The 21,301-nt window shown below is 33.2% G+C and overlaps 1 protein-coding gene across 20 annotated transcripts in view; it reads left to right on the top strand.

Moving 5' to 3' along the window:
• The window catches only part of LOC143249805 (tight junction protein ZO-3-like), a 233,735-nt gene that overhangs the window by 141,529 nt on the left and 70,905 nt on the right, over positions 1 to 21,301 (top strand). For all 20 annotated transcript variants that reach the window (XM_076500250.1, XM_076500261.1, XM_076500255.1 and 17 more), the window contains 2 exons: positions 14,255 to 14,302; positions 15,849 to 15,973. In XM_076500250.1, coding sequence (XP_076356365.1) covers positions 14,255 to 14,302; positions 15,849 to 15,973 — 173 coding nt within the window. The remainder of the gene's footprint in view (positions 1 to 14,254; positions 14,303 to 15,848; positions 15,974 to 21,301) is intronic.

Here is a 21,301-nt window from a genome sequence, read left to right as displayed (position 1 = left end):
GTGTAGCAACAAAACCTTATTTCGCATCAGAATAATAAAACTGTCACGAATTTTTATCAAACCACTGCGTCCCAATATTTAATGTTTTACATGCTCGCCCTTTCAGCCGTGGGCGCGTTATATGTGACGGTCTATTCTATTATTCGTTGGTAAAAGAGTAGCCCAAGAGTTGGCGGTGGGTGGTGATGACTAGTTGGCTTTCCTCTAGTCTTGCACTGTTGAATTAGGGATGACTAGCGCAGATAGCTCTCGTGTAGCTTTGCGCGAAATTCAAAAACCCGAGCCAAACCAGTTAATGAGTCATGTTAAAAATATAAGAGTTGTTGGTGTTTTCAAAAATCGAAACTTAAAAACTATGACATGTTTGTCTAAAATCATGGGAAGAGGACTCTGGTGTCCTACGGCTCGAACGCTAAATAGTTCGATAGAAGAATTTTGAAATTATGACTTACACTTTGATTTAGGAACAGCTCATAAGAAACTGTGTTGAAGCAAGGATAGGTGTGAACGTTTCTCTCATCATCGGGTTGACAAACCAATGACAAAGGATACAGCCAACTCTAAACGCCGTACAATTAAAATTTTTTCAATAGTTAAAAAACAAATGGAAAAAAAAAGTCTATTACATCAGTTCTTTTTCAGTGTTTCCTTCAGTATTGCTTATACCAAAGCTATTGTAAGAATTTAGGTAGAATGCAGAAAAACAGTCATACTTTAATAAACTACAAATAAATTATTTATAATTAACTGGCACATATGTGAAACCAACTTTTCATACGTTAGTGTATGATATTAAATGCTTAGTTAATATAGCCTTAAAATAATCTTAATTATAAAAGAAGTTTCGAGTAAAATGATCTACTTGACTTACAAAAGTTTTCACGTTATTATTGTTATTATTATTTTCGTGACCCGGCTTGGCCAGATGGTTAAAGCGCTCGACTCGTAATCCAAGGGTCGCGGGTTCGAATCCCCGTCATACCAAATATGCTCGCCCTTTCAGCCGTGGGCGCGTTATAATGTGACGATCATTCCCACTGCTCGTTGGTAAAAGAGTAGCCTGAGAGTTGGTGATGGCTAGCTGCCTTCTCTCTTGTCTTACACTGCTAAATTAGGGACGGCTAGCGCAGATAGAGTGACCCGGCATGGCCACGTGGATTAAATCGTTCGACTCGTATTCTAAGCGGCGCAGGTTCGAATCCCCGTCACACCAAACATGTTTGCCCTTTCAATCGTGAGAGCATTATAATGTTACGGTTAATCCCACTATTGACGGTGGGTAGTGATGACCAGCTGCCTTCCCTCTAGTCTTACACTGCAAAATTAGGGACGGCTAGCGCAGATAGCCTTTCGCGAAATTCGAAAACAAACAAACAAACAAACATTATTTCCGTAGTTATTTTTGAAAAAAAAAAAATCAACATTCATCTTCCAAAATGATACAGTGTAAACAGGTGCTATACTCGGTGATTATTTAAAAAACAACTACGTATTTTTAAAATTATTATTTTAATCTTGAAAACCACTTGTTCTATAAGAGTAAAACTTCTCTACAGATAGCTATATTGAGAATTATAAGTTTTATTCACTGACTTTTGGACATGGTGTTTTAAGACAATATTAACTCTAAATCACTGAGGCTTGCAATGGTCTGGTGTTTAAGAATATTGACTCACAATCTGCGGATCACTGGTTCAAACCTCCGCCACCGAACATGCTCACTCATTACGGTAGTTGATAGCGCAAGCTATCTGAGCGGCTGTGAAGGTCAAGTGAAGAAGGTTACATCAAAATCTCTATTCTCGTTATCCAACATTTTTGTTATTCCTCTCCTTTCTGCTTCGAGGGTCTCAGATTCGAATCCCTGTCCCACCAAATATGCTTGCCCTTTCAGCCGTGGGAGCGTTATAATGTTTGGTCAATTCCACTATTCGTTGGTAAACGAGTAGCCCAAGAGTTGGCAATGGGTGGTGATGACTAGCTGCCTTTTCTCTAGTCTTACACTGCTAAATTAGGGACGGTTAGCGGAGATAGCCCTTGTGTAGCTTTGCGCGAAATTCAAAACAAACACATTCTCTCGCTTTTAACAGTATAAGATTGCGAACAGAATACATGTTTAATGAACACAATACATGTTTAATGAACTCTCCAGATGAAATGATGCTTGTAAAAATTTAATTTTGGTTTATACTAACTAAACATGGCGGAAAGCATGTTGAATACCCTTTTTGAAAGATTTTGATGTGCTTCGGATGAACCTTATTTCCCTCAAGACAAATAAGTGTAACTTTTGCTTCCTTTCTATGTAAGCATAAAAATAAATGCGTCATCCGCAGTTTGTAATTACAGTAATTCCACATGAAATCCTTTGCATGTGGTAAGGACATTCCCCCGTCTTCAATTGTCTTATTTTTAAGCCTTACTGAAGTAATATGATAATAACGCGAATAAAAAAATATTATTCAGTTTTATTATTTAAATATGAATGAAATTTTTTTATTCTGATAAACGTTTTGTTTTTTCGTAATGCATACAGATAGAATGTTTTGTTGATTTTTTTAAATCGTTCAAATGTGATCTGAGTTGTAGAAAAACCTCGATCGACGGTTTATTAAAATACAACATATTACATATCTAGTACCTTGACCCTGTCTGTTGTAGGTTGAGTTCCAACATATCAGCCCACGTTAATCGTTCTGAGTTAACTTGTCGAGACTATTTTCATCACTCTTAACCACTGCATAGAGTTGAAGCTGTTGTTTAAGATTGAAAGTTAACATAGGCTTCTAACCATACAGTATGTGTCTCGTGAAGGTTAAACGTAACTACCATCATTAGGCTTAGTTTATTTTCCGTAATGGAACATTCTATACCACTTGAATAACGTATTTTGCATATGTATTTAAATATCTTTTTATACAGTACTCATCTTGATTTCAACATTCTTACCAATCAAGTCAGTTTTTGTTTCTTATATTACTACATCCAAACTGACATTTCAAATAGATACCTGTAATTTCTACTGTGTATCTCAGTATTTGAGTGTTTGTTTGGCTGTAAAATCTGTCGTAATTTTTTGCCTGAAGGAACGTTTTTTTTAATGTTATTAAAAAGTTAATTTTTCTAATATTAAAGGAAAAGTAACACATCAGACCTTTTAGAACAGTGGCTGAACATGAGTAAGGACTCAGACGTCGGAATTTTGAAGTTCCTCTTTGTGATGACTGAAAAAGGTCTAGCTTCGAAAACATTTGTCCACAAATTGAAAAACTGGATGAGTCGTCGCTTATAGAGTACAGAGAGGTGTTAAAATGGGCTAATGAAATCTTCTTACATTGTTTTCAGTACAGTGGTAGAAAAGAGAGAAATTACTGGGCGCTTTATGTATATTGTAGGTAGCATTGAAAACTTGTCTAAGGGCGTTACGGATAGATTAATCACGATAAGTGTGTATATAAAACAGAAAGGAAAGAAGCAGTAAAACAAAATGTCAGTTAGGCGGATGTGAAGAAAGAACACTGGCCAGACGAGCACGTGCAGACTGGATATTAGCTCTCCCAACCGGTGTACAATACATGTTCTTAAAAATATCATTAAACCGTATGACTTGACAAATATAGTAAATGTTTCGTGAAGATAATTCTGTGTATGTTCATGACACCTGAGGTATTTACTTAAGGTGATAATACATTGTACAAGTTTTAATTTTTTATTTCTTATTTTATTTTTGTCTAAGAAGCAAAATTTTCCTGTAGCTGAGATTTACATATCTCATCATAACACATTAATAAAGGTTAAGTACTGTACGGAATTAATCTTCAGGCTTCTGAGATATTCAAACTTCTCAGGTGTTTATTTTGAGTTACACGAGTTTCGACTATACCTGCTATCTTGTCTTTTAGTCTGTGGAATGTGGTTTGCTCAGTTCACATTCTGGTCTGTATAGAATACCATAGCCTTAACCTCACCGGCCTTGAAATTCAGAGTAACTAAAAACTGATGTAGGATTCAGTTCGCGTAAAGAGATCAGGTTAAACACTGTAAGTTGTTTGTTTTTTTGACTAAAATTCTCCATTTTTGTAACATTTTTTGGCTTTTAATTTTATTCGGAGTGAGAAAATATCCTTAGAGGATTAAAATATCTATTATTTAAGATGAGCACAAAAGTGGCCTCACATGAATATAATAATATATCTATTTTTTATTATTTTAAAATGGTTTAAAGCTATTCCCACTTATCAAGTATGTCTCTTATGGATTAACATAAATATGTTTGATTGATAAATTCAAACTTTTTAATTTTTGAGCCGTGTAGCTTTTTCTAGTATCTTTCTTAAAATTTGGACTTCAGCTATAAGACTACTCGAAATTTAACTTTGGAAAGTAAAGTAGCAAATGAATTTAAATATTGTAGAAACAATATCAGTAACTTTCACATTTGCCCCCCAGTGGCTCATTGGTATGTCTGCGGACTTACAACGCTAAAAACCAGGTTTCGATACCCGTGGTGGGCAGAGCACAGTTAGCCCATTTAGTAGCTTTGTGCTGAATTCAAAACAACAACAACTTTCATATTTATTTATGTTCTTCTTTTCTCTTTGAATACAAAGAGCTAAATCCTCTTGTTTTAAATCGTACAAAAGAGGTTCCAGGGGCATTTATATTTAAATGTAATCTGCAAGATAATTCACGACTGAGTTTCTATGAAAGTAGAGGAAACTAAAAATAGTTAAGCGATTTGTTTTAATGATTACATTTGTGAAACACCAGTGATGTCTTGTGTAGACAATATTGTAACCATCAATGAGTCTCGTGCAGGTAATCCTGTGTCCATTGTGTGGTACTACTTATTTCTTTTCTCTTTAACAAAAAAAGGATAAAATTCGCATTTTCTGGAATAATTCATTAAATCTGAAACTAAACTTCTCAAGAAAAATACGAGCAAAACAAAAAACAAACAACCGGAAGTTATTTTGAATAACCGCTTTCTTTCTTTTACTAATTTCCATGAAAATTCGTGCATACTGTCATGATGATCCCCAGCGGACTAGATATAAAACATTTAAAAATCTAGAAGTAAATGCTTGTTTTGACCAAACCTGAGTTTGCATGTTTATGTCAGTTTACATGCACATCCGTGTGTCTGGTTCCTGAGAGTCATCAAACCCTACAATTTGAAATTTCTAAAACAAAAATTTAGTTGATTAATTTAAACGGTTTTTCACACGTTAATACTAATTTTAAAGTAAATTGATTCAATGAAGCCCGAGAGCTCCAAACATTGTTCGGGTTTCCTTACGACTCATTTTAAAGAATATTTTTTCTCGTTATATTCTGTGGGCGTCAAGAATCAGCATGAATAATTCCAAATGGTTTTGTTAAAAATTACCAGAAAAGTTCAAAAAATCAACTAAACCTAGAAACACTCGTAAAACTGAAAATTATTATACGGACGTTGCGTCAGAGAAACAGAAAGTCTCTCAGTTAAAAGGCATAAAACGTAAACTGTTTGAAACGGTGCGCTATTTTCATAATAAACTGGATACTATGGCAGCAGTCTTTGAGTTGTATTGCCTCAGAGTGCAATCGACGTGATATGACCACAGGACATAAGTGGCTGGATACCAGACTGTTAATATTTAATTTGAAAACTCGAGTTTATAAACAGGATGATAAGTTGACAATATGAGTAATAATGGCCTCAAAATCTAATAGATTTGAAAACAGTTTGTGTGTTGGCGGTATGGTAAACAATGATTTGTTAGGGGTCAGTTACAAGCATACACCACGGAATATTCGTATTTAGATAAAGGTCTATTAATAAGTGATGTGGCTAGAGGTTGTTAGTGATGTGTGATAGAGGAGAAAACCAACCGTCAGGGGGACATTTCCCATGTCAACTAATAAATCAGTCTTTACGTGTAGCGCCACACTCACAGCTGTCCTATTGATTTCCCTCAACATTCGGAGATTGTCCCCGATGTTTGGTAAATGATAGCTATTTTTAGAGAAATGTCAGATCATAAACTGAATGAAGCAGCTCGTGGATTGAAAATGGTTTAACATTATTAAACTACTGAAGGCACAGCTAGAACTCACGGACAGCGTAACGCAACTGAATAACATTGATGCACCCAGACTTAATAGCTTGAATTGACGTGCAGTAGAATATGTGCATGAAAACGATGTGCTTATATCATGTGTATGTGTGTGCTTATGTAACGTAACCCAAATTATACCTGTGTCGAAATAAGGAAATAATACAGCTATATATATCCAGTAAAATGTTAATAATCAGTTTCTATGTTAGTGTAAATATATGTGCTAATCTGAGGCGCTCTACTCGTAATTTGATGGTCACAAGTTTGAATCCCCGTCACACCAAATGTGGTCGCCCTTTCAGCCGTGGGAACGTTATAATGTAACGAACAATCCCACTATTCGTTGGTAAAAGAGTAGCCCAAGAGATGGCGGTGGGTGATGATGACTAGCTGCCTTCCCTCTAGTCTTACACTGCTAAATTAGGGACGGCTAGCGGAGATATCCCTCGTGTATCTTTGCGCGAAATTCAAAACAAACAAACTGGAGGCTGATAGGAGAATTATACGTAATATATAAAGTTAAAAACACGTAGCACAGAACGAGTCTAACCGTAAAACTTTGAGCAAACTTATATGGTGAAAGTACTGATTAAAATATTTCAAGCAAGAACAAACTCGAATTCGCTCGTAAGTCGAAAATATCACAGAAATTCTGACAACGAAATGATTTTTTTTCTGAAGATTTATTACCCGTATGGTGCATCATTCAGGCGTGTGTGTCAGCAAAACAAAATTGAAAAAAAAAGAACGTTATCAAAACTTTACGTCGACACACGCAAGACACCGTGAGTTAGATAATAAGTGTGGTTAGCGTTGAACTTAAAGTGAAATAACGTTTCTGCATTACTACGTCGGAAAAGACGTAGCTATAAGTTTGACGCAAAACAAAAACATTCACGTTCACAAGGATTACTTATATGACAATCTAGTGCTGCTGTAATTAAAATAATTTCGAAACTTATCAAACCTAGTGCTGAAGCAGTGCTATTGATATCAAAATGCTTTTGAAACTCACCAACACTCTAAGTTTAACCATGATAAAAAACAAGTTTTCGATTTTTGAAATATCGAGTACGATACACATTTATTAATAAAATGAATCATAATTAATTAGTTGGGTTATTTTTGTTTGTTTGTTTTGAATTTCGCACAAAGCTACTCAAGGGCTATCTGTGCTAGCCGCTCCCTAATTTAGCAGTGTAAGACTAGAGGAAGGCAGCTAGTCATCACCACCCACAGCCAACTCTGGGCCTACTCTTGTACCAACGAATAGTGGGATTGACCGTAACATTATAACGCCCCCACGGCTGAAACGGCGAGCATGTTTGGCGCGACGGGGATGCGAACCCGCGATCCTCAAATTACGAGTCGAACGCCTTAACCCGCCGGGCCAAAGTTGTTTTGATGTATAGGTTTAACACACACACTCTCATTTATATTTTATGGATAAAATTTCACGATATTAGTGTGAGTGTTGGATTATCTTGATTACCTGTATTTTTTTTTTACTTTTGTTTTGTGTGTTTTTGTTGATAAATTCTGAAGTAGATGTGACACATTTCCAATAAATATGGTACTTTACAGAATTCTAAATTTCTATAAGTTCCACTTTTTATCGTGAAGTTCCTTTGTTTCTGTAATACATATTTAATTTGGTCATTTATCAGAGCTGATACTGTAGTAACTTACACATCAAACAACAGTTGCCACAACTCCACATATTAATATGTAGGCAAGTGTATGAAGTGTCTAGCGTGGTGATTAAGGTACTGGTATCTATTCTGCTCTGTTGTATTAACTTTTCAAACGTTTTAAAATATATTCACTCTCCAGCATTAAGCTTTTAATATTCTTTCTTGTTTTTGTTGTTTTTTTTACAAATTTAAATTGTAGAAAAATAAATAACTTTGTATTATTAATTATTATCCCCGAATTCTGATTTGTGAAATACAAGACTGCTACTCACGTGTTTAACCTGATTCACACAATATTTTTTGTTGTATGTAGCGCTTAAATCAATAATTTGTCTCTCTTATTCTAGACAGTAATGAACCTTGGTAATGTTGAAAAGGTCCATTCTGTACTGGATATGGCAAATAAAGTATGAATGACATAAGAAACTTCTATTTGCTTTCTTTCACAGGTTCTTAGAATTATTAAGTAATTGCATGAAGATAAAATAATCCGCCATTTCTCCATTTTTTGCTCGTTGTTGTTACATGTAGCTGTTGTTGCAAGCGTTTGTGAAGATAGCTCAACTTTTACATAATATTTACATGATCGAGCATGTGTTTTCCCCGTAAATACAATAATTTAAATCCCTGTGTACAGTGGCTTAACATTGCTAGGTGGTTAGGGCGCTTGACTCACAGTCTGAAGTCTGTGAATCACAGTTTGAATCCCCATCCCATCGACTGTGGTCGCCCTTTCAGTTGTGGCTAGATCGTTTAGTGTATTATACCATATGGTTAAATCAATTAGTGTATTACACCAGAGGGTTAAATCTGTTAATGTATTACAATAGTTGATTAAATCTGTTAATGTATTACAATAGTTAATTAAATCTGTTAGTGTATTACACCAGAGGGCTAGATATGTAAATGTTTATCAATAGATGTAATTGTCAAAAACGCAAAAACTCCCATAAAAACTTGCAAAACACAAAATGTGTATGCATCTCAGTATGGACCCAACAAACCTTCATGCCAAATATGGTGAGGATCCGTCAACATGGAACAAATTAGTGGGAAACACCGTAAAATACAAAATTAAAACCCTAAAGTCCATATATTTATATTTCCATGGACCTAATGAACCTCCATACCAATTTTGGTGAAGATTTATCTCCAAGGGGCAAAGCAGTGGTAAAAAACACAAATCGCCCATACAAAAAACACAAAATGCAAAAGTGAAAATGTTACGTTTCTCCTAATTACTCTTAATACCAATTTTGGTCAAGATCTATCCAAACCATACGAATTAGTCACAAGGACATACAACATTCTGTTTATATTTATAGATATTTCACCTGAAGAGAAACTTAAAATTTATAAAATTATGTTAAGACATCAGTTAAAATTGTTAATTTATCGTGAAAAATTTATATTTGTTTCAAAAGATACATCAATGTAAGATGGTAGCCAATACGACCATTACGTATCGACTCAATGGGATGTTAATAGATGTACATATTTTTCCGGCCGAGCACTACTCAGTGATTGGTGTATTAGACTGTGGATCCGTAATTCGAACTCCGTTACTTTTCGAAAGCTGTTTGCACTTTTCACTTTGGGGCCATGGATGTATTAATGGTGGTGGTTGAAGCTCTGTAATCAGTTAGAGTAACTTAAGAGTTAACTAGTAGCCTTCCCTCCAATCTATCAATTTATAACAAACTATATATACTTGCCTTTCGAACTGTTTTCTTTTTATTAGGTTGAGGAATAATTCGTGAGCGTTTTTAAATAATTTCATTCAAGCATTACATGCAAGACTATACAATACTTCAATGCATGAACACATTACACCCAAAACATTTATTATGATACTTTATTTCATGTAATACCTAGGTATATAGTATGCATTGTTTTAAACGAAATTGCAAGAAATTAAATGCGAAAAGCAGATGGTGTCGAAAATGCTCGATTTTGTCCACTTGACATTCCATTTAATGAGCTGAAAATGAAAGCAAAAATTAAAGACATATGAAAATCAAACACACCATCTATTAGAGCAAAAAAATTATCTACCAAATGACATGAAATATTTTGCGAAAACGTTTCATTTATGAATATATTTTTTTAACTTGAAAAAACGCTCACGAATTATTCCTCAACCCAATAATTTTTTTAATTTTTTCTTCTTTTTTATTAATGTTGATTTGTTTATTTGTTTCATTTAAGTACAAAGCTAAACGATGGTCTGTCTGGTATGTGCCTACTTTAAGGATTAAACCTTGAATTTTAGTGTTATAAGCTCTCAAACCTACCACTGAGCCACTTGTGAGTCTTAATTTTGTCAATACAAATTTAGTCGACTCTTGAACCTTCCTCCAAGAAGAGTCAGAAAGATATTTGGTGTGATTCTTTTGAAGTATTTTATTCCATAGCGTTACAGTATATAGCAGAAAGTTAATGTTAATAGATTCGAGTTCATTAGAGACATCTAAAAAATGGTTTTAATTATTATGATAAGATAAGATCTTGGGACAATATGCATTTCAAAATGGTTTAATAATTATGATAAGATAAGACCTTGGGACAATATGCATTTCAAAATGGTTTAATTATTATGATAAGATAAGATCTTGGGACAATATGCATTTCAAAATAGTTTTATTATTATGATAAGATAATATCTTGGGACAATATGCATTTCAAAACGGTTTAATTATTATGATAAGATAAGATCTTGGGACAATATGCATTTCAAAATAGTTTTATTATTATGATAAGATAATATCTTGGGACAATATGCATTTCAAAACGGTTTAATTATTATGATAAGATAATATCTTGGGACAATATGCATTTCAAAACGGTTTAATTATTATGATAAGATAAGATCTTGGGACAATATGCATTTCAAAATGGTTTAATTATTATGATAAGATAATATCTTGGGACAATATGCATTTCAAAATGGTTTAATTATTATGATAAGATAAGACCTTGGGACAATATGCATTTCAAAATGGTTTAATTATTATGATAAGGTAAGACCTTGGGACAATATGCATTTCAAAATGGTTTAATTATTATGATAAGATAAGATTTTGGGACAATATACATTTCATTCAGTTTGTGGTAACATTGTTTTGATTAGACATAGCGAAAACTTTTATGCGTAGACTTGTTATTACGACATTTTCAGTTAATACTTCAGAATGTTTTTCAAAGTAGCCTTTTTTTAAAACTAGTATATTTAACTGGAATGCCAAGAAATTTATTAATATATCTGAGTAATTTTGCTACTTTAAATATAACATGTAGATAACTATTGGTCCCTCTCTGGCACAGCGGTAAGGCTACAGATTTATATCGCTAAAATCAGGGATTCGATTCCCCTCGGTTGACTCAGCAGATTGCCCAATGTGGTTTTTTTTGTTTTTTTTTTATAAAGAACAGAAACACAGATAACTGGAGCCATTTCTGGAAGATATTTTAATAGAAAGCGAGATGTATTCCCCGTAGTTTTGGTTTGGTTTGTTTTGAATTTCGCACAAAGTTACTCGAGGGCAATCTGTGCTATCCGTCCTTAATTTAGCAATGTAAGACTAGAGGGAAGGCAGCTAGTCATCACCACCCACCGCCAACTCTTGGGCTACTCTTTTATCAACGAAGAGTCGGATTGATTCCCCGTAGGAACGAGAGTCTTCTGTTTTGTCGGCTTTTTCCTCCTTGCTATGTAATAGATGAAGACTAAAACACTTGTCTTCCTTTTGTTATAAGAATATATACATACAGCTGTAGGGAAAGACGCCGGAAGTAACGTAAAACGTGAGAAAAGAACTTCCCCGGGGAAACGTTTTCATTATGTCCTCGTTGTCTGAGGACTGGAAGAGGTGCTTTTGAAAAGCGACGTTTACCTAAGTCGTTTCGTTTCACAGTGTCTATTGTTGAAAGCATTAAAATACGAGCCGTTCCGACTTTCTGTGTTGTCGGTTTACTCAGTGACGTGTGTTTTATTACCATGTCTAAATCCGTGTACTTCTTCCTCACCAACCTGTTACTTTATGTTTTATATTTCAAATTAAAATAAAAGATTAAAGCGACCTCTAGGGCTTATTGATGCTTTATTTTTTATTTTTTTTTGATAATTTAGCTAATTAGCCACGCGTTTGTTTTTTAATTGTTTTTCTTGCATTTAAAATCAGGAAAGTAAGAAATTGGATCACCTTCTGAATGGCAGACATCTCGTGACAGTATCGTTTCAGTAATTTCATTTCTTATTGTAATATTAAAAAAATATATGATTAAATATATATTCCTGTTTGTTAAAACAGAGGCTTTAAAGTTAATAAAATTATGTTAAACCACCAGTTCGAATAAAAGAAATTTATGAGTAAACGCCTATTGAAGGACACGTGTTCCTGTTCGAAAAAAAAAAGTTCATGGCACTGTTATTTAGGACAATGAGGTGAAAATCACACACGCACGCAAAAAAGAAAATCAACTGTAAGAGTAGGTTAAAAAAGTAACTTAACAAGGAGGTGAAGTGTGGCACATAATAATGAAAAACATTATATTTTTACCAGCGGGTGAAAATATATAAATTAAATGATTCTTTGTTTCAATTTCACACAAAGCCATCTGCGCTAGCCATCTCTAATTTAGCAGTGTAAGACCAGATTGAAGGCAGCTAGTCATCACCACCCATCGCCGACTCTTAGGCTACTTTTTTACCAATTAATAGTGGGATTGACAATCACTATATAACGCTCCCACGGCTGAAAGTGCGTGCATGTTTGGTGTGACGGGGATTCGAATCCGCGATCCTCAGATTACGAGTCGAGCGCCCTAAACACCTAACCATGCCGTGCCTAAATAATACTCCAATATTTCCTAAATGATCCCTCCCGGGGATCGAATGCTGGACCTATGGATTAAAAATTCAACGCGCTATCCACTGCGTTAGGGGGACTAAATTAAACGACAAGAAGAAACCATCTTAGGATGGTTGTCAACTTAGGTATGTAAGTGTTGATGTCAGCTCAATCGTTCCACGAGGTTGGGTGATGTCCGCTTGAAATATTGTTGTCACGTTGGATGTTCTGTATGTTTAGCAGATAACTGATTTTAAAGTGCTTTAAAGGATGGTCAATGCTGTTAAAATGTCTTTTAAAGGATTTAGGAGGATTAAACTGGTTGTGTTCCTTAAGTTTCCAAGCCCTTTCATCTAACATGTGACATGTTTTACCGATGATCTGATAATCAGCAGTTCTTGTATATGATATGTGGTTCCTTGTTCCATGTATTAAGAGTGATAGTAAAATCAATTCAAATAAAATATTACTCATAATAATAAAAATAAATGATCATCAGTGATCAAAAGAAAATAAATAATATTGTGTTGCTAAAACCTACCCTTAAAATCTTATTCGTAAATAACTTAAATAAAAATTTTAAAAATATAGAGAGAAAGCACTTAGACCACCACTACAACGTCCATCGTATCCTACCCGGAATGATGAATGAGTCTTGGCAATGAAAGAAAAACCTCGTTGGTACTAAATATAACAGATATAGTATGATTGACATACCACTTTTCTTTGTTTTTACTCATGGGTTCTTAGAACAACGTTTATTTGTCAGAGCAGCAGCAGCTGAAGCAGTTTCATAAGTTAAAAGGTTGGTTTTTATTAGAGGCGTCTCTTATTTGGAGTTATAGTGGAACCTGTATATAGTTGAAACAGGTTGCAAGTTACCCAGGAATATGAAACCCACTAACTCTAATGAATCTCCTACAAGAAACTTAAATACCCAGAAACATTCTTTAGAGCACTTCAAGACACTTGTTCTCTGACCAATAGGGAGCAGACAGAAATTGCTACAAAAGTACCCTGTTTTAGCTGTACGTACCACGAAACCGAAAGATGTGGTACTTAACACATAAGCACATCTGTTAATATCCTTGCCTGTTTCACTTAGTTATTGAAACCCACAACTGAAATTACAGCTGTTTTTATTGTAATACATCATAACACTTCTATACTCTCTGAATGTTTGCTGTTCATCACTGTGAATATAGAGTCAAATACCCGTGAAACATTTGTGGTTTATTTCAACAATCGGACATTAGAGCACATGATGTGTGCGGTATACAATTGCGATTAAAATAATGTTAAAGTCTTATCAATTAAAAGATAAAAATGTTGTTTGTTTTGTTTTGATCCTTCAGATTTGCAGCGCTAAAATCAGGGGTTCGATTCCCAGCAATGGATACGGCAGGTAGCCTAATGTGGCTTTGTTTTATTTTATGCAACCAGTAACGTTAACATTGTGTGAAAAATATAATACTGAGATAAAGTTACAAGAAGTTATCTGTCTCTGTTGTGTTTATATATATATATATATACATTACTTAAGTGCTTCCCTCTGTATTTACCATTACTATTTTTATTATTCAACTTATGAGTGTAACTTTATTTTCAGGGCGGGGAACGAGTAGCCTGGGAGTTTCATAACGTTCTACTTTCACGGGTAGGTGGTATATCTAGTTTCTTTTTGTTATTTGTTTTCAAGCGGGGCTTGCATTATTTTTTCGCTTAGTTATGAAACTTGTTTTTTTATGTTCAGTTCATGTTTGTTTGTTTTTCTAGCGTCAGGGTTCATATATGTTTAACTTTTCCGTCTCACCCTGTATTGTTCTTTCTCATCAACTTGTTGCATTTCATTTATTACGGGCGCACACCAAATCTATATCTATATATGTAGAATATTGATACTCAATAGTCAAGTAAAATAAAACAAAATCAGAAGGAAGAACTGCATTAAAGTCAGCAAATCCAAAACTTTGATTAATAGTATTTTCTAATAAACAAAAACAAGCCTAGACAAATATTAAAAAACGGTGCATAAATTAAAAGGAACCCTAGGTTTTGGAGGTGATTGATAAGTAGGACCCACATTGCGATGGGGATACATTGTCTATCAGTCTTAACCTCCGTTTACCAGTCTCACACCGCTAACCTATTCAGTTTAACGTTTTGTTCCAGGATCCATCTGGTATCTTTCATCCAAATATACATATGTATGTATGCATATGCATATATATATATATATATGCACACACACATATATGTATATATCACTTTCCGTATTTCGGCTCTTATACATCAATGTCATATTTTGGAATTTTTATTCCACACAGTTATTTCCTACTGTATCGTTTCATAATAATTTCGTTTAACTGTTAGGCAACAAGTTTACCACGTTTGCAACAAAAACTGTGGTAAGAAATGGCTTTCCAAGTAAACCAGTTACAACATTTCATTCAATGTTTATTACTATTCTTAGAGTGTTACAGTTCATCGGTAGGGCAGCAATAAACCTTTGATTTGCAATACCAAGTTCAGAGGGCAGCATTTCCCTCAGTGGACACAACGTAGTTCAAATGTGGGCTTCCTGTAAGACAAACGTGCATACCTCAGAGTGTTATAAGCACAAGAGATTTTTACTGCTTCCATTTCCATGGAATATGTTTAGAGTCTTGTGTATTGCTGTTTTATTATTCCTTGCCCTACATATGGTTGAGCAGGTGTAACTGACTATTACAGAAACTGTTTCAGAAAAGGGTTTATTTTCATCAGCTACACAATAAGCTGCCACAGTTACATTGAACACCGTATAAATATTGCTACTGAATGCAATTATTCTCATCAGTAATTGGCTTAGCACCCTGTTCTGAAATTTCATTTTAGTTCTTTATTCGTTTATTTAAAAACATACGAGTACCGAACATCTTATCATAAATATTGTATTTTAAGAAATCCAAAAACAGGACACGATAGTGAGGGAAATAAACTGGTAAATTGGAAGTAAAGAAATTACAATAATAGGATGAATAGCGTCAGAGACATCTATAAGAAATAAAATAAAAAAATGACAAACAAATATTCAAGAAATACGACAGAAATAACAGTTCTTAAAAACTGATAAATGGATTTTAAGAAGCACATTTTCCAAACGTGTGATTGATTGATTGATATATATTTATGTAACTCGAGTTTCTTGTTTGTACCGACAGGTCCCCGGATACGGGTTTGGCATCGCTATCAGTGGTGGACGCGATAATCCGCACTTTGCGAACGGTGACCCTTCTATCGCCATTTCTGATGTTCTTCGAGCAGGTCCTGCAAAAGGAAAATTACTGTAAGTTTTCTTTGTTTCAACATTTACATTATTAGTTGGATTAAACGCCTCCTAGCTATAAGATAAGATGAAAAAAAATCTTCATTAATAGATCAGCTGATTACCCCTTCCTCAGACTGTTAGTGGTTTTTGTTATTTTGTGTGTGTGTAATAATAAACTTGATGTGTTTTATAATTATAATTATGCTTTGCTTTTTTTTTTCACAGAAACTAAATGCCTCTTTTTCTAAATATTGATTGTAACCTTTGATCTTTCAACCCAAAAACCTATAGTGTTCTTTACCATTGTCCAAAAGGTAACCTGTGAAACTTGCCATAAATGTGCTCTTTACTGCTATAGTTATCGCACGGGAAATATCTATACAGGGACGGACACTGTCATCACTATACCTCTCGTTCAGGAAGTAAACTGTATGCCACATACTGGCTCATGAGAAAAAAATTCAGCCAAAGAGTAAATAATCAGACGAATCATATCTGGTGTTGAATAATATTATCGTCAGTTACATAATCTATTTCTCAATCACGTGATCTCTATACTCGAATAATACTCACAGTCATGTGATCTATACAATCGAATAATACAGTCACGTGATATATATACCCGAATAATGCTCTCGGGCACGTGACCTGTATACTTGGATAATACTCGAAGTCACGTGGTATGTATACCTGAATGATGCTCTGTCACGTAATATATATATATATATATACCTGAATAGTGTTCTTACTCACGTGATCTGTATGCTTGAATAATGCTCTCAGTCACGTAATATATATACCTGAAGAATTCTCTGTCACGTGATCTGAATAATGCCCTCAGTCACTTGACTTATTTACCTACTTAATGTTATCAATAAATATACTAATGATTAAAGTTAGCTTGTATCTACAGCAAAAAAAAGTAAGTGTAATATACTGAGGATTAGAGTTTGTAATTATCTTCATAAAAAGTAAGTGTAATACACTGAGGATTAGAGTTTGTAATTATCTTCATAAAAAGTAAGTGAAATACACTGAGGACAAGAGATTATCTTCATAAAAATTAAGTGTAATACACTGATGATTAGAGTTTGTAATTATCTTCATAAAAAGTAAGTGAAATACACTGAGGACTAGAGTTTGTAATTATCTTCATAAAAAGTAAGTGTAATATACTGAGGATTAGAGTTTGTAATTATCTTCATAAAAAGTAAGTGTAATACACTGATGATTAGAGTTTGTAATTATCTTCATAAAAAGTAAGTGTAATATACTGAGGATTAGAGTTTGTAATTATCTTCATTAAAAAAGTAAGTGTAATATACTGAGGATTAGAGTTTGTAATTATCTTCATTAAAAGTAAGTGTAATACACTGATGATTAGAGTTTGTAATTATCTTCATAAAAAGTAAGTGAAATACACTGAGGATTAGAGTTTGTAATTATCTTCATAAAACGTAAGTGTAATACACTGAGGACTAGAGTTTGTAACTATCTTCATAAAAAGTAAGTGAAATACACTGAGGATTAGAGTTTGTAATTATCTTCATAAAAAGTAAGTGAAATACACTGAGGACAAGAGTTTGTAATTATCTTCATAAAAAGTAAGTGAAATACATTGAGGACAAGAGTTTGTAATTATCTTCATAAAAAGTAAGTGTAATACACTGATGATTAGAGTTTGTAATTATCTTCATAAAAAGTAAGTGTAATATACTGAGGATTAGAGTTTGTAATTATCTTCATAAAACGTAAGTGTAATATACTGAGGATTAGAGTTTGTAATTATCTTCATAAAAAGTAAGTGTAATACACTGAGGACTAGAGTTTGTAATTATCTTCATAAAAAGTAAGTGTAATATACTGAGGATTAGAGTTTGTAATTATCTTCATAAAAAGTAAGTGTAATACACTGAGGACTAGAGTTTGTAATTATCTTCATAAAAAGTAAGTGAAATACACTGAGGATTAGAGTTTGTAATTATCTTCATAAAAAGTAAGTGAAATACACTGAGGACAAGAGTTTGTAATTATCTTCATAAAAAGTAAGTGTAATACACTGATGATTAGAGTTTGTAATTATCTTCATAAAAAGTAAGTGTAATATACTGAGGATTAGAGTTTGTAATTATCTTCATAAAAAGTAAGTGTAATACACTGAGGACTAGAGTTTGTAATTATCTTCATAAAAAGTAAGTGTAATACACTGAGGACTAGAGTTTGTAATTATCTTCATAAAAAGTAAGTGTAATACACTGAGAACTAGAGTTTGTAATTATCTTCATAAAAAGTAAGTGTAATACACTGAGGACAAGAGTTTGTAATTATCTTCATAAAAAGTAAGTGTAATACACTGATGATTAGAGTTTGTAATTATCTTCATAAAAAGTAAGTGTAATATACTGAGGATTAGAGTTTGTAATTATCTTCATAAAAAGTAAGTGTAATACACTGAGGACTAGAGTTTGTAATTATCTTCATAAAAAGTAAGTGTAATACACTGAGGACTAGAGTTTGTAATTATCTTCATAAAAAGTAAGTGTAATACACTGAGGACTAGAGTTTGTAATTATCTTCATAAAAAGTAAGTGTAATACACTGATGATTAGAGTTTGTAATTATCTTCATAAAAAGTAAGTGTAATATACTGAGGACAAGAGTTTGTAATTATCTTCATAAAAAGTAAGTGTGAGGAAGATAATTATCTGAGGATGAGTTTGTAATTATCTTCATAAAACTGTAAGTGTAATACACTGAGGACTAGAGTTTGTAATTATCTTCATAAAAGTAAGTGTAATACACTGAGGACTAGAGTTTGTAATTATCTTCATAAAAGAGGACTAAGTGTAATACACTGAGGACTAGAGTTTGTAATTATCTTCATAAAAAGTAAGTGTAATACACTGAGGACTAGAGTTTGTAATTATCTTCATAAAAAGTAAGTGAAATACACTGAGGACAAGAGTTTGTAATTATCTTCATAAAAAAGTAAGTGTACACTGAGGACAAGAGTTTGTAATTATCTTCATAAAAGTAAGTGTAATATACTGAGGATTAGAGTTTGTAATTATCTTCATAAAAGTAAGTGTAATACACTGAGGACTAGAGTTTGTAATTATCTTCATAAAAAGTAAGTGTAATATACTGAGGATTAGAGTTTGTAATTATCTTCATAAAAAGTAAGTGTAATACACTGAGGACTAGAGTTTGTAATTATCTTCATAAAAAGTAAGTGAAATACACTGAGGATTAGAGTTTGTAATTATCTTCATAAAAAGTAAGTGAAATACACTGAGGACAAGAGTTTGTAATTATCTTCATAAAAAGTAAGTGAAATACACTGAGGACAAGAGTTTGTAATTATCTTCATAAAAAGTAAGTGTAATATACTGAGGATTAGAGTTTGTAATTATCTTCATAAAAAGTAAGTGTAATACACTGAGGACTAGAGTTTGTAATTATCTTCATAAAAAGTAAGTGTAATACACTGAGGACTAGAGTTTGTAATTATCTTCATAAAAAGTAAGTGTAATACACTGAGGACTAGAGTTTGTAATTATCTTCATAAAAAGTAAGTGAAATACACTGAGGACAAGAGTTTGTAATTATCTTCATAAAAAGTAAGTGTAATACACTGATGATTAGAGTTTGTAATTATCTTCATAAAAAGTAAGTGTAATACACTGAGGACTAGAGTTTGTAATTATCTTCATAAAAGTAAGTGTAATATACTGAGGATTAGAGTTTGTAATTATCTTCATAAAAAGTAAGTGTAATACACTGAGGACTAGAGTTTGTAATTATCTTCATAAAAAGTAAGTGTAATACACTGATGATTAGAGTTTGTAATTATCTTCATAAAAAGTAAGTGTAATATACTGAGGATTAGAGTTTGTAATTATCTTCATAAAAAGTAAGTGTAATACACTGAGGACTAGAGTTTGTAATTATCTTCATAAAAAGTAAGTGTAATACACTGAGGACTAGAGTTTGTAATTATCTTCATAAAAAGTAAGTGTAATACACTGAGGACTAGAGTTTGTAATTATCTTCATAAAAAGTAAGGGTAATACACTGATGATTAGAGTTTGTAATTATCTTCATAAAAAGTAAGTGTAATATACTGAGGACAAGAGTTTGTAATTATCTTCATAAAAAGTAAGTGTAATACACTGAGGACAAGAGTTTGTAATTATCTTCATAAAAAGTAAGTGTAATACACTGAAGACTAGAGTTTGTAATTATCTTCATAAAAAGTAATTGTAATATATTGAGGATTAGAGTTTGTAATTATCTTCATAAAAAGTAGTTGTCATACACTGAGGACAAGAGTTTGTAATTATCTTCATAAAAAGTAAGTGTAATACACTGAGGACAAGAGTTTGTAATTATCTTCATAAAAAGTAAGTGTAATATACTAACGACTAGCGTAATTTGCAGACGAAGAGATCTACAGTTTTCCAGCAACAGTAATTGTAAATATGAGAAGGAAAACTTAATTTTGTTTATGAAACTATGATTTTTTTGTCTGATTGTAACGTTTTCGTTTTATATTCCGAGTATCGTATTCAACTGACAAAAGCGTTTGAACTAAGCAGACAGGCAATGTTTTTCAGGCACTATGAATTGTCTGTCTTTTCGATTTTAAAGTATTGTTTAAAAGAAATGTATTTAAGGTTCTATTCACGTTGGAAGCTGCAGGTGATGAATGGCGCGTCTTTTCAGAACAAACTATTTGAAATCGTCTAGGATGAGAGAAAAAAAAACCATTAGAGCTGTGATAAAATAATTCAGTGTATTGTTGTTGTTTTATCCAAATAGAAAGTGTAATTTTTTAAAACTTATTTATTGCAATTTGACTTTAGTAGATTTTAAAGTAGATTTTATGTCGACAGTGTACGTATCTTTGTCATTCTAAGAATATCGCTAAAGGAAAAAAAAATCGAAGAAAATAATTATTTATTTAAATCTAGCCATCTGATATCGCGCAAGAATCATTGTTATCACCAGTTTAGATATCCCTTAAAGTATGAAGAAAAACAATGGGACGTACGTCTACAGTGGTTTTCACTGTAATCTATTAGTGTCCTTTCTCTTGGTAATGAACTTTTTGTTGATTTTTTTGTTTGTTTGTTTGGGAATTTCGCACAAAGCTACTCGAGGGCTATCTGTGCTAGCCGTCCCTAATTTAGCAGTGTAAGACTAGAGGGAAGGCAGCTAGTCATCACCACCCACCGCCAACTCTTGGGCTACTCTTTACCAACGAATAGTGGGATTGACCGTCACATTATACACCCCCACTGCTGGGAGGGCGAGCATATTTAGCGCGACGCGGGCGCGAACCCG

This window comes from Tachypleus tridentatus, chromosome 4 (assembly GCF_004210375.1).
Source record: "Tachypleus tridentatus isolate NWPU-2018 chromosome 4, ASM421037v1, whole genome shotgun sequence".
Lineage (NCBI taxonomy): Eukaryota > Metazoa > Arthropoda > Merostomata > Xiphosura > Limulidae > Tachypleus > Tachypleus tridentatus.
The sequence above is the reverse complement of the archived record's forward strand: the minus strand, read 5'-3'. Positions and strand labels throughout refer to the sequence as shown.